The sequence below is a fragment of the Vulpes lagopus genome, chromosome 3 (genome assembly GCF_018345385.1).
Source record: "Vulpes lagopus strain Blue_001 chromosome 3, ASM1834538v1, whole genome shotgun sequence".
NCBI lineage: Eukaryota > Metazoa > Chordata > Mammalia > Carnivora > Canidae > Vulpes > Vulpes lagopus.
Genome location: NC_054826.1, coordinates 68796773 through 68810024, shown reverse-complemented (window position 1 = coordinate 68810024; position 13252 = coordinate 68796773). Strand labels below are relative to the sequence as shown.

General features: G+C 39.3%; 1 protein-coding gene across 1 annotated transcript in view; it reads right to left on the bottom strand.

The window, feature by feature from the left end:
- DNA2 (DNA replication helicase/nuclease 2) overlaps positions 1–13252 on the bottom strand; it is a 55727-nt gene that overhangs the window by 29831 nt on the left and 12644 nt on the right. Inside the window, exons 6-7 of the mRNA XM_041749714.1 lie at positions 7987–8206; positions 851–968 (exon numbers count right to left, since the gene is read on the bottom strand). Coding sequence (XP_041605648.1) covers positions 851–968; positions 7987–8206 — 338 coding nt within the window. The remainder of the gene's footprint in view (positions 1–850; positions 969–7986; positions 8207–13252) is intronic.

Here is a 13252-nt window from a genome sequence, read left to right as displayed (position 1 = left end):
AAGATGAATGGATAAAGATGTGGTTTATGTATACAATGGAATATTACTCAGCCATTAGAAACGACAAATACCCACCATTTGCTTCAACGTGGATGGAACTGGAAGGTATTATGCTGAGTAAAGTAAGTCAATCGGAGAAGGACAAACAGTGTATGTTCTCATTCATTTGGGGAATATACATAATAGTGAAAGGGAATAGAAGGGAAGGGAGAAGAAATGTGTGGGAAATATCAGAAAGGGAGACAGAACATAAAGACTCCTAACTCTGAGAAACGAACTAGGGGTGGTGGAAGGGGAGGAGGGCAGAGGGTGGGGGTGAATGGGTGACGGGCACTGAGGGGGGCACTTGACGGGATGAGCACTGGGTGTTATTCTGAATGTTGGTAAATTGAACGCCAATAAAAAATAAATTTATTATTAAAAAAATAAAAAATAGAAAAATAGAAAAAAAAATACAACTAGGGCAGCCAGGGTGGCTCAGAGGTTTAGCGCCACCTTCAGCCCAGGGCGTGATCCTGGAGACCCAGGATCGAGTCCCAAGTCAGGCTACCTGCATGGAGCCTTCTCCCTCTGCCTGTGTCTCTGCCTCTCTCTGTGTGTCTCTCATGAATAAATAAATAAAATATTTTAAGAAAATAAAAAAATAATAAATACAACTAAAAATACATAAATAAGCAAATAAGCAAATAAATAAAACCACAACCACACATTATATTTTAGGCCTAGCAAATACAGTGAATGATTTTCAGGTATATATACCTGATTACTAAAGCTTAAAGGTTACTAAAGGTTAAAGGAAAAACCAAACAAATAAAACCCAGGGAAGTAAATTGAGAAAGAACAACTCTACCTCTTTTATCAAGATGGTTGGCAGGCACAGGGTACATGTTGCCAGTCTTGAGGTAAAGGAGCAGGCCGGCCTCTGGGTCAGCTCTCCTCTCTTGGCTCAGCAGTGTATACAAAACAAGCTGTGAAAACACTGTATGTTTTGTCAAATAAAAACTTTAACTTTCATGTGTGCATGTGTGTTCAGCAATCAACACATAACTATAATTTTTTTTTCATAACTATAATTTTAAAATAAAAAAGTCAGGGTGCATGGGTGTTGGGTCAGTATCCAACTGTGGGTTTTGACTCAGGTCATGTTCTCACGGGTTATGGGATCCAGCCTCATGACCAGCTCCTTGCTCATCAGGGAGTCTGCTTGAAAGATTCTCCCCCTCTACCTCTACCCCCACCTCGCAACACACATGCATACACTCATACTTTCTCTGCTCTCTCATTATCTCTAAAAATGAATAAATAAATCTTAAAAAAAATAAAAAAAATTAAAAAAAATAAAACGAAAAAAAAAATAAAAATTAAATAAAAATAAACGTCAGTTATTTCCATTTTGAAAATAACATAAAGCAAATTAGCAGAGGTAATACAATAATTCCATGACAAAAACTTAACTTCTACAACATGAACACTGTTTATGCTTCTCAATTTTACACAAAGAAGAAATACATAGAATTTTTCTTAGATAGTAAATATTTAGGTTTCCAATAAATTAAAGAGGAAAATTAACTGAACTATATTTTACATTGTGAAGTTAACAGTCTTTACACACTATTTTCAGGATGCCTGGGTGGCTCAGTTTAGCACCTGCCTTCGGTCCAGGGCGTGATCTTGGAATCCCGGGATCGGGTCCCACATCGGGCCCCTTGCATGGAGCCTGCTTCTCCCTCTGCCTATGTCTCTGCCTCTCTCTCTCTCTCTCTCTCTCTCTGTGTGTGTGTGTGTGTGTGTGTGTGTGAGATGAATAAATAAAATCTTTAGGAAAAAAAAAACCCACTATTTTCCCTGTATAAAATAAGTGAATTAGGAGCATCTGAGTGGTTCAGTCCATTAAGCATCTGCCTTCAGCTCAGGTCGTGATGTCAGGGTCCTGGGATCAAGGCCGGCATCAGGCTCCCTACTCAGTGGGAAGCCTGCTTCTCCCTCTCCCTTGCCCTTCCTCCCCACCACCCCTGCTCTTGCTCTCTCATTATCTCTCCCTCAAATAAATAAATAAAATCTTTTTTAAAAATTGATTTTTTTAAAAATTTTTATTTATTTATGATAGTCACACAGAGAGAGAGAGAGGCAGAGATAAAGGCAGAGGGAGAAGCAGGCTCCATGCACCGGGAGCCTGACGTGGGATTCGATCCCGGGTCCCCAGGATCACGCCCCGGGCCAAAGGCAGGCACCAAACTGCTGCGCCACCCAGGGATCCCTAAAAATTGATTAAATAAGTGAACTAAATGCTAAAATGCCTATTATTTATGTCATAGTTACTGGGACAACTAAATGAGGCTAACTTTACAGAGTTCACTGGTTTTGCAGAGCATGAGTCACTATTAACTGTGTTAAATGTATGTGGTGCTCTCCAGAGAAACCACCTAAGACAAGTTAGAAACAGCTGCTTTATAGTTCATGAAAACACCGTAGCGACAACAGCAAGTCATTTAGTCGTATACAACCTACAAACAAGATAATATGCTTTCCAAGAGAATTCCAAGATTAAAAAGTTGAATGATTTATGTCTTTGTTTGGTTGGTTTTTAGTAGGCTCCACACCCAGTGTGGAGCCCAATATGGGGCTTGAACTCAGGACCCGGAGATTAAGACTTGAGCAGAGATCAAGAGCTGGAAGCTTAACCAACTGAGCCACCCAGATGCCCCTGATTTATGTTTTTAAACCATAAAATTCCAGGCGCACCTGGGTAGCTCAGTCAGTTAAGTGTCTGCCATTTGCTCAGGTCATGATCTCAGGGTCCTGGGATGGAGCCCTGCATCAAGTAGTGAGCCTGCTTAGCCCAATCTTACCCTCCTCCCCCCTCCATCCTCGCTCATGCTCTCTCTCAAATAAATAAATAAATCATAAAATCATAAATACCAAGACCTGTCATTATAATTAACATGCCTAGGTAGGTCAACTTATAACAAGATTCCTGTTTTCTTTTTTTTAAAGATTTTATTTATTTATTCATGAGAGACACACAGAGAGAGAGACGCAGGGACACAGGCAGAGGGAGAAGGAGAAGCAGGCTCCATGCAGGGAGCCCGACATGGGACTCGATCCCAGGTCTCCAGGATCAGGCCCTGGGCTGAAGGCAGTGCCAAACCGCTGAGCCACCTGGGCTGCCCAGATTATTGTTTTCTAAGCTATATTTAAAATGTAATGGGGGGATCCCTGGGTGGCACAGTGGTTTGGCGCTTGCCTTTGGCCCAGGGCGCAATCCTGGAGACCCGGGATCGAATCCCACATCAGGCTCCCGGTGCATGGAGCCTGCTTCTCCCTCTGCCTATGTCTCTGCCTCTCTCTCTCTCTGTGACTATCATAAATAAAAATTAAAAATAAAAATAAAATAAAATGTAATGGGGCACCTGGCTGGCTCAGTAGATAAAGCATGTAACTCTTGATCTCAGGATCGTAAAGACTATAGAGATTACTTAAAGTAATATCTTTAACTAAATAAATTAATCTAATTTAATATAGCATTATCTGCAGCATATACATTAACTTTATCTATAAATTTTATTTTTTTTATTTATGATAGTTACAGAGAGAGAGAGAGAGAGAGAGGCAGAGACACAGGCAGAGGGAGAAGCAGGCTCCATGCACCAGGAGCCCGACGTGGGATTCGATCCCAGGTCTCCAGGATCGCACCCTGGGCCAAAGACAGGCGCTAAACCGCTGCGCCACCCAGGGATCCCTAATTTTATCTATAAATTCATCATCAAGTGCCCAAGACAGGCTTATAAAAACCAAAAATAAAACAAATTTATTGATTTTTGTACTTTTGTTCCCATCAAAAATAGTAGTATTTGTCAAAAATAGTAGTATTTGTCAAAAATAAACTACTAGGACTTTACCAAAATAAAAAGCTTTTACACAGCAAAGAAAACCATCAACAGGGGTGCCTGGGTGGCTCAGCAGTTAAGCGTCTGCCTTCAGCTCTGGGCATGATCCCAGAGTCCCAAGATCGAGTCCCACATCAGGCTACCTGCATGGAGCCTGCTTCTCCCTCTGGCTCTACCTCTCCCTCTGTCTCTCTCTCTGTCTCTCATGAATAAATAATATCTTTAAAAAAAAATCAACAAAATAAAAAAGCAACCTACTGAATGAGAGAAGGTATCTGCAAATGATATATCCCAAAAAAGGTAATATTCAAAATATATAAATAACTTATAGGGACGCCTGGATGGCTCAGCAGTTGAGCGTCTGCCTTTGACTCAGGGCATAATACTGGGATCCAAGATCCAGTCCTGCATCGGGCTCCCTAACCCTAAGGGGAGCCTGCTTCTCCCTCTGTGTCTCTGCCCCTCTCTCTCTCTGTGTCTCTCATGAATAAATAAATAAATCTTTAAAAAAAAAAAAAAAAACAACAAGAACTTAAACAACTCAACCCAAAAAAGCAAATAATCTGATTAAAAATGGGCAGAGAAGGATCCCCGGGTGGCGCAGCGGTTTAGCGCCTGCCTTTGGCCCAGAGCGCGATCCTGGAGACCCGGGATCGAATCCCACGTCAGGCTCCTGGTGCATGGAGCCTGTTTCTCCTTCTGCCTGTGTCTCTGTCTCTCTCTCTCTCTCTGTGTGACTATCATAAATAAATTAAAAATTTTTTTTAAAAAATGGGCAGAGATCCTAAAGAGACATTTTTCTATAGAAGACCTATAGATGGCCAACAGACACATTAAAAAATGCTCAGTGTCAGGAAAATGCAAATCAAAACCACAATAAGGTATCATCTTACATCTGTCAAAATGGCTAGAATCACAAAGACAAGAAATAACAAGTGTTCACAAGGATATGGAGAAAAAGGAACACTGTTGGTGGGAATGTAAATTGGTACAGCCATTGCAGAAAACAGCACAGAAGTCCCGCAAAAAATTAAAAATAGAAATAATATACAATCCAGTAATTCCACTACTAGGTATTTACCCACAGAATGCAAAAACATTAATTTGAAAAAAATATATGCACCGCTATGTTTAGTGTAGCATTATATACAATAGCCAAGATATGGAAACAACTTAAGTGTCTACTTTTTTTATTTTTTCCTTTTTAAAAAATTTAAATTCAATTAAGTGTCCACTGATAGATGAATAGATAAAGAAGATGTGGTGTTTATATATAATGGAATACTACTCAGACATAAAAAATGAGATCTTGGGCAGCCTGGGTGGCTCAGCAGTTTGGCGCCACCTTCAGCCCAGGGCCTGATCCTGGAGACCCAGGATCCAGTACCACGTCAGGCTCCCTGCATGGAGCCTGCTTCTCCCTCTGCCTGTGTCTCTGCCTCTCTCTCTCTCTCTCTTTCTCTCTCTCTCTGTCTCTTATGAATAAATAAAATCTTTAAAAACAAATGAGATCTTGCTATGTGTCACACCATGGATGGACCTAAAGGTCTTATGGTAAAATAAGTCAGATGCAGAAAGACAAATACCATACGATTTCCCTTATACATAAGATCTAAAAACAAAACAAATGAACAAACAAAATGCTGAAAGAGGTAAAGAGATGGGCAAAATGGCTAAAGGGGAGTGGGAGATACAGGTTTCCAGTTACGGAATGAATAAGTCATGGAGATAAAAGGTACAGCCTAAGAAATACAGTCAATAGCACTATAATAGCAGTGTATGGTGACTGATGGTAGCTACACTTGTGGTAAACATTGCATAACATAATGAAGTTCTCAATTACTGTATTGTACGCCTGAAACTAATACAACATTGCATACCAACTATACTTCAATTAAAAAAAAAAAACAGGGGATCCCTGGGTGGCGCAGCGGTTTGGCGCCTGCCTTTGGCCCAGGGCGCAATCCTGGAGACCTGGGATCGAATCCCACGTCGGGCTCCCGGTGTATGGAGCCTGCTTCTCCCTCTGCCTGTGTCTCTGCCTCTCTCTCTCTGTATGACTATCATAAATTAAAATAAAATAAAAATTAAAAAAATTTAAAAAATTAAAAAAAAAACAGCAGTGCTTGTGAAACTTGTCATTAAAAAAAAAGTAAAGTTTTCAGTCTCCTATACATAGAGTACATTTCTTCAAATCTTTGACTTCAAAAACAACTTTTCTTGTATGCATGATTTTCCTTCCTCAAGAAGGCTTATTTACTTAATTTTTAAGATTCATTTATTCATGAGAGACACAGAGAGAGGCAGAGACACAGGCAGAGAGAGAAACAGGCTCCATGCAGGGAGCCTGATGTGGGACTTGATCCTGACCAGGATCATGCTCTAAGCCAAAGGCAGATGCTCAACCGCAGAGCCACCTAGGCGTCCCAAGAAGGCTTTAATCTAGCTAAATCTTTACTTCATCATTTTGGCCATTTCTGTATTACCAAAGTGAAAAGCTCGAGTCTTCTAATTGCAGAAGCCAATTTTTTCCTCCACCTCTAATATCTGTAAAACCCGATAAGAGGAGAAACACCAATTCCCAAACAGAAAAGCCTGCATGAGAACCTTCGGTGTTGGGATTATATAATTCGGTATTCTGAATCCAAATATTTAATCACTTTAAGCACTGATTATATAATTCGGTATTCTGAATCCAAATATTACTTTATATAAAATCTGTTGAAGTTGCCTGCGTCTCTGCCTCTCTCTGTGTGTGCCTCTCATGAATAAATGAATAAAAGCTTAAAAAGGGGCGGGGGGATGCCTGGGTGGCTCAGCAGTTGAGCATCTGCCTTCGGCTCAGAGCATGATCCCAGAGTTCCAGGATCGAGTCCCACATCAGGCTCCCTGCATGGAGCCTGCTTCTCCCTCTGCCTGTGTCTCTGTCTCTCATGAATAAATAAATAAAATCTTAAAACAAAATAAAATAAAATAAAATAAAAAATAAAATCTTAAAACAAAAATCTGTTGAACCTCAAAAAAAAAATCTGAAATAATGTGTGAGATTCCAAGGGAAAAAGGAAATTTGTTTTGTTTTGTTTTGTTTGAATTTTTTTTTTTTGAAGAAAAAATTGGGCTGAAGGCAGCGTTAAACCACTGAGCCACCCGGGCTGCCCTATATATTTCATTTTAGATAATAATCATAAAAATCAGATTAAAAGTAAAAAATAAAAGAATGGATGCAGACTAATGTTTCTTAAGAGTATCCTATGTTAGATGTTACATGAAAACAATAGCTCCATAGTAAATTAAGCTTAGGAAATGCTGGAAATGCTTTAAACATATCTAAAACAAATCTATATTACTCTGATTTCTCATAACCTTTAATAGGCTAACATGAATTAAATTTCCAAATGCACTTGGGTGGCTCAGTGGTTGAGCATCTGCCATTGGTTCAGGTCGTGATCCAGGGGTTCTGGGATCAAGTCCCAATCAGGCTCCTTACAGGGAGGCTGCTTCTCCCTCAGCCTATGTCTCTACCTCTCTCTGTGTCTCTCATGAATAAATAAAATCTTTAAGTAAATAAATACATCTCCAAATAGGGACCAATGGGTGGCTTAGTAGTTGGGCATCTGCCTTTGGCTCAAGACGTGATCCTAGGATCCAGGATTGAGTCCTGCACTGAGCTCCTCGCAGGGAGCCTGCTTCTCCCTCTGCCTGTGTCTCTGCCTCTCTTTCATAAATAAATGAATAAAGTCTTTAAAATAAATAAATAAATGCATAAATAAATAAGTCTCCAAATATACTTGGTTTCTGCAACTTTTATCACCAAGGAATTCGTTTTTTTAGGAGTATCTGTTTAGTAGTTTGGCAGCATAAACTTGGCAAAACTGGCTTACAAATTCAGCTGTTGTAATTCTTTGCTAGAGAAAACTTTCTGCTGTAGCCATGTATACACTTACAAGCAAATCTGAGTACTCTAGATACATCCCAAATTGAGAACTACTATATGAAACTTAAATAAAAATTACCCAAATTGAACCAATATATAAAGCAAACCTACATTTTTAAGTATACCAAATATTCAGACAATTTTCTTATTAAGACTTATACCTACCTGACTACGGTGTTCAATAGAATTTAATTCTTTGCCAGTTTTAAGTTCCAATGGCATTATCTTACATTTCGTTTTATATCCTCGATGTATTTTCACACCAACTGTGACATCTATTTTGCCTTTCAATCCAAACCTAGGGGACCAAATGCTTTCTTCAATATCCAATGAGTTTATGACTTCAATATTACATGTTGAATTACTGTTATTACCATCACTTGGCCTAAAAATTGAAACACAAAAATACTTCATTAGAACACTTAGCATAGTGTTAGTAGTAGAACATAGTAGAACACTTAGCATAGTTAGAGCACCTGACTGGCTCAGGGGTTGAGTGTCTGCCTTTGGCTCAGGGCGTGATCCCGGGGTCCTGGGATTGAGTCTCGCACTGGGCTCTCCACCAGGAGCTGCTCCTGCCTATGTCTCTGCCTCTCTCTGTGTCTCTCATGAATAAATTTTTTAAATCTTGAAAAAAAAAAAAAAAAAAGAACACTAAGCATGTTTCTCAAATGCTGGTATTGATTCTATTACACACAGAAAATGTGGGGATGGGAAACCATGAACATACCCTTACAGCAGTGATTCTCAGTGTGGTGCCTATGGGAGCAGTATCAGCATCGCCTGGGAACTTGTAATAACAGCAAATTCTCAGGTTCTACTCTAGACCTACTCAGTCAAAAGCTCTGCAGGTGAAGCCCAGCAATTTGTTTTACAAATCACTCTACAAGTGATTCTGATGCATGTTCAAGATAGAGAACCACTGTCCTAGAGCCTGTAACTCATGTAATATAAATCTTAATACTTCCCATCTATCCTTTTCAATTCACTCCTACTACAATCTTCCTAACTCAGGCCTTTATTTCCTCAGGTCTATATTACTACAAAACTCTCACTATTTTGAACAACTGAAGCCACAATACCAATCTGAAATATGCTGGTATACAATGATTACAGTGATTAATATAAAATGGTTTGCATGTGGCTGTATCCAAGGTGGCAAGGAATGCGTTCCTTCAACACCATATTAAACTGAGTAAGAATGAGCTGTCTTTCCCCATCACCTATGCAATGTGAGGCTTGATTATCAACCCTTCACTCCTACACTCCTCGTGACAATCTTCAAAGGACTTCTTGTGCTCAATATTTCCTCACTGTTTTCTTAATCATTAAATGAATCCATTTCTGCCACTACCAATATTTAAAACTAAGTACTCGGCATTGTTTTTTGTATTAAAGAGATTCTGACTTTACTATCTTAACTGTTAAATAACCAAGAGCAGAGAAAGGATGGGAAAAAAGAAATATATAAATATCAAAGGAATTAGGAGATGAAAATAACGTTTCTTAAAGGATTTATTTATTTATTTAAGAGAGATAGAAAGAGAGAGCACAAACAGGAGGAGGGGCAGCAGGAGAAGGAGGTTCCCTGCTGAGCAGGAAACCCAAAGCGGGGCTCGATCCCAAGACCCTGGGATCATGACCTAAGCCAAAGGCAGCCGCTTAACCAACTGAGCCACCCAGGTGTCCCTGAAAATAACTTTTATTATTATTATTTTTTAAAGATTTTATTTATTCATGAGAGACACAGAGACAGAGAGAGAGAGAGAGAGAGAGAGAGAGGGAGAGAGGCAGAGACACAGGCAGAGGGAGAAGCAGGCTCCATGCAGGGAGCCCGACGTGGGACTCAATCCTGGGTCTCCAGGATCACGACCTGGGCTGAAGGCGGCACTAAACCGCTGAGCCACCCAAGCTGCCCTGAAAATAACTTTTAAAGCCTCTTATACTTCTATCTAAGATGTACTCATTCCCAGAGAAGTAACTTATTCTGCAGGAGAAAAGTCAGATAAGTGCTAACTTTTATTAATCCTATTCTAGACTCAAAGCCAGATAAAATACTAAATCTAATAGAAATCTTACGTGAAAAAGATAAATTTTCTAGTAATAAAATGGATTTTATATCATAAAAATCAAGATTTAAAAAGTATAAGAATTCTCTCAGAACACATGATTTAGTTGACCTTGGTTTGCTAGTTTCACGTTATTTAGATCAACAGCTATTTCTTAACAAATGAGAATATTTTCTAAAAGAAAAAAATCAGGGATCCCTGGGTGGCGCAGCGGTTTAGCGCCTGCCTTTGGCCCAGGGCGCGATCCTGGAGACCCGGGATCGAATCCCACGTCGGGCTCCCGGTGCATGGAGCCTGCTTCTCCCTCTGCCTGTGTCTCTGCCTCTCTCTCTCTCTCTCTCACTGTGTGCCTATCATAAATTTAAAAAAAAGAAAAAAATCATATCTTCAGTAATTTTTTTTAACCATTTCAGGATGCTTCAAATATAATCTCCAGGAATATACGTATACTTCTGCAATCTTTGAAGAAGACAACAGAGGAATTCAGGGAAGCTACAACTCATCTGAAAATTTTTTTTTTTTATCTGAAATTTCTTAAATATTATTCTGTCTTCTCTCCCCAAATGTTATCTAATCATGTTACATATTCAAATATGCTCCCATGAAATAAAGCAAACTTTATTATTCATAAAATGTCACATGTATATTTAATAGAAGATAATGAAATTGAACTTTGCTACTAAAATTTATTCCCCTAGAAAATGAAATAATGTGATTTTAGACTTACGTCTGTGGAATAAATGACAGTATTTCGATTTAACTATTATGATTTTAATCAACATAATACTGTAAAACTCTTTCAAGAACCACCTGATGGGGCAGCCCGGATGGCTCAGTGGTTTAGCACCACCTTCAGCCAGGGCATGAACTTGGGGACCCAGGATCAAGTTCCATGTCAGGCTCCCTGCATGGAGCCTGCTTCTCCCTCTGCCTGTGTCTCTGCCTCTCTCTGTGTGTGTGCGTCTCTCATGAGTAAATAAATAAAATCTTAAAAAAAAAGAACTACCTGATGGAGAATATGATATCATGAAGATGAAGAAAATATATACTTACTACCTATGGGTGAGAAGGTTGTTTCTTCAATTGTGCTAAAGTTTTGCTGTTTGTTTGTTTTTTTTTTTAAAACACTGGCTATAAACTGCTGTGAAAATGACACAAGCTAAAATACAGAGGAGCGCTTCCTTCACAAACAAACATAAAAGATTCCACTGGAAATAAACGAAACAAAAGTAATCTTACACCAAGATACAGAGATGAGAACACTGGGCTGGGAATCAAGAATCTTTACTATAGGGACACCTGGGTGGCTCAGGTTGAGCGGCTGCCTTCCGCTCAGGGCATGATTCTGGGATCCAGGATCAAGTCCCACATCGGGCTCCTGTGAAGAGCCTGCCTCTCCTTCTGCCTATGTCTCTGCCTCTGTGTGTGTGTGTGTGTCTCTCATGAATAAATAAATAAATCTTAAAAAAAAAAAAAAAAGAATCTTTACTGTAGGGTGCCTGGGTGGCTCAGTGGTTGAGCATTTGCCTTTCTTTGGCTCAGAGCATGATCCTGGGGTTCTCGGTCTTCTCACAGGGAGCCTGTTCCTCCCTCTGCCTCTCTCTGTCTTCATGAATAAATAAATGAAATCTTTACCAACAACTACAAAAAGAATCTTTACTATAGACTTAGCTCCACCACTGGTTTTTAATATAAAACCTGGATAAGTCACACCACTCACTGGACCTCAATCTCCTTATTTGAAATCTAGGAGTTGATCTCAAAAATCCCTTTCAGGGGACACCTGGGTGGCTCAGCAGTTGAGTGCCTGCCTTTGGCTCGGGGAGTGATCCCAGAGTCTGGGGATCGAATCCCGTGAACAGTTTCCTGCATGAAGCCTGCTTCTCCCTCTGCCTGTATTCTGCCTCTCTCTGTGTGTCTCTCATAAATAAATAAAATCTTTTTACAGAAAAAAATCCCTTTTAGGTCAAAGACAACTCTGAATCCCACACTTTTCCTGGCTTCCTAATACGCTTCCTGCAGGCTACCAAATTCCTCACTAGTCCATCAGAAGCCTCCTCAGCCTCCTTCAATGGATTCTTCTCCTCTCTCCCTCTGTCCTTACACAGCACACTCCTACCTGCCATAGTTCTGCGCCTCTCCCATTGCCCTACATGCCCTCTCTAAGCAATGCCCTCCAGGTCTGTTTTCAACTACCACCACTAGAGTATTCTTGGAGGGCTTTAGCCTCCCTGTAATACCAGTACCTAGCACAATCCTGAGCACAGATAGGGCAGCCCATGTGGCTCAGCAGTTTAGCGCTGCCTTCTGCCCAGGGCGTGATCCTGGGGTCCCGGAATCGGGTTCCGCATCGGGCTCCCTGCGTGGAGCCTGCTTCTCCCTCTGCCTGTGTTTCTGTCTCTCTCTCTCTCTCTCTGTGTCTCTCATTGGTAAATAAATAAAAATTTTTAAAACATAAATTAATTAATTAATTAATTAATTAATTAATTAATATTTAACCAAAAGAAAAAACACGCAGATAACATGCTAAAACAATTAAACAGTAAAAGAAAATCTAGTATCTGAAAAAAGGAAAAAGGATATCCACTACAACTTTAATTCTCAAGCAAATTTAAATGACTCTAAAGTAAATAATAAGAAATAGAAAGGTGCATACTGAGGGACGGTAACGAAGTATAAAGAAATAATTAGGAACAACAGAAAACAAAAATTAAGTTTGTAATTATTACAGATAATCGGTAGAGACTAGAATGACAGAAATACTACAAAACAATGAAAGAAATCAGGAAAAGAATGACTACTTAATAAACACGTATCTGTTTATCACAGTGAAGACTAAGGCACCGAGACCCACCCACTCCTCTAGAGAGAGGCAATCTGCTCCAAAGAAAGCAGATTTTCTAAATTTAACCCATTTATTACAGCTTTTTTTCTTCCTTAAGGGAGAGAGCTACTGGTAAATTTAAGACCATCACAGAAAAAAAGAATATGAAAAATAAACCCAATCCAAACAGCAAGATAAGCCTCATTTTTTTACTACTACTATTATTAAAATGTGTATCAAAATCCTGACAAACTGATTGTGGTGATGGTTACACAACTCTACAAATACAACGAAAGTCACTGAATTATAAATAATAATAATTAAATAAAAATAATTGAAATCTCGATACAGGTCACTTAATGATAGCAACCTTCTAAAATGATTACAAATTTCTCAGAGAATTCTAGCAGTATGTAAATGGTTGTAAAATTTCCAAACACTTTTTTTAAATTTCCAAATATTTCTGATGAAACAGACCATTTCTGAGACTTTATTTATTTACTTATTTATTTATTCATGAGAGAGAGACAGAGACACA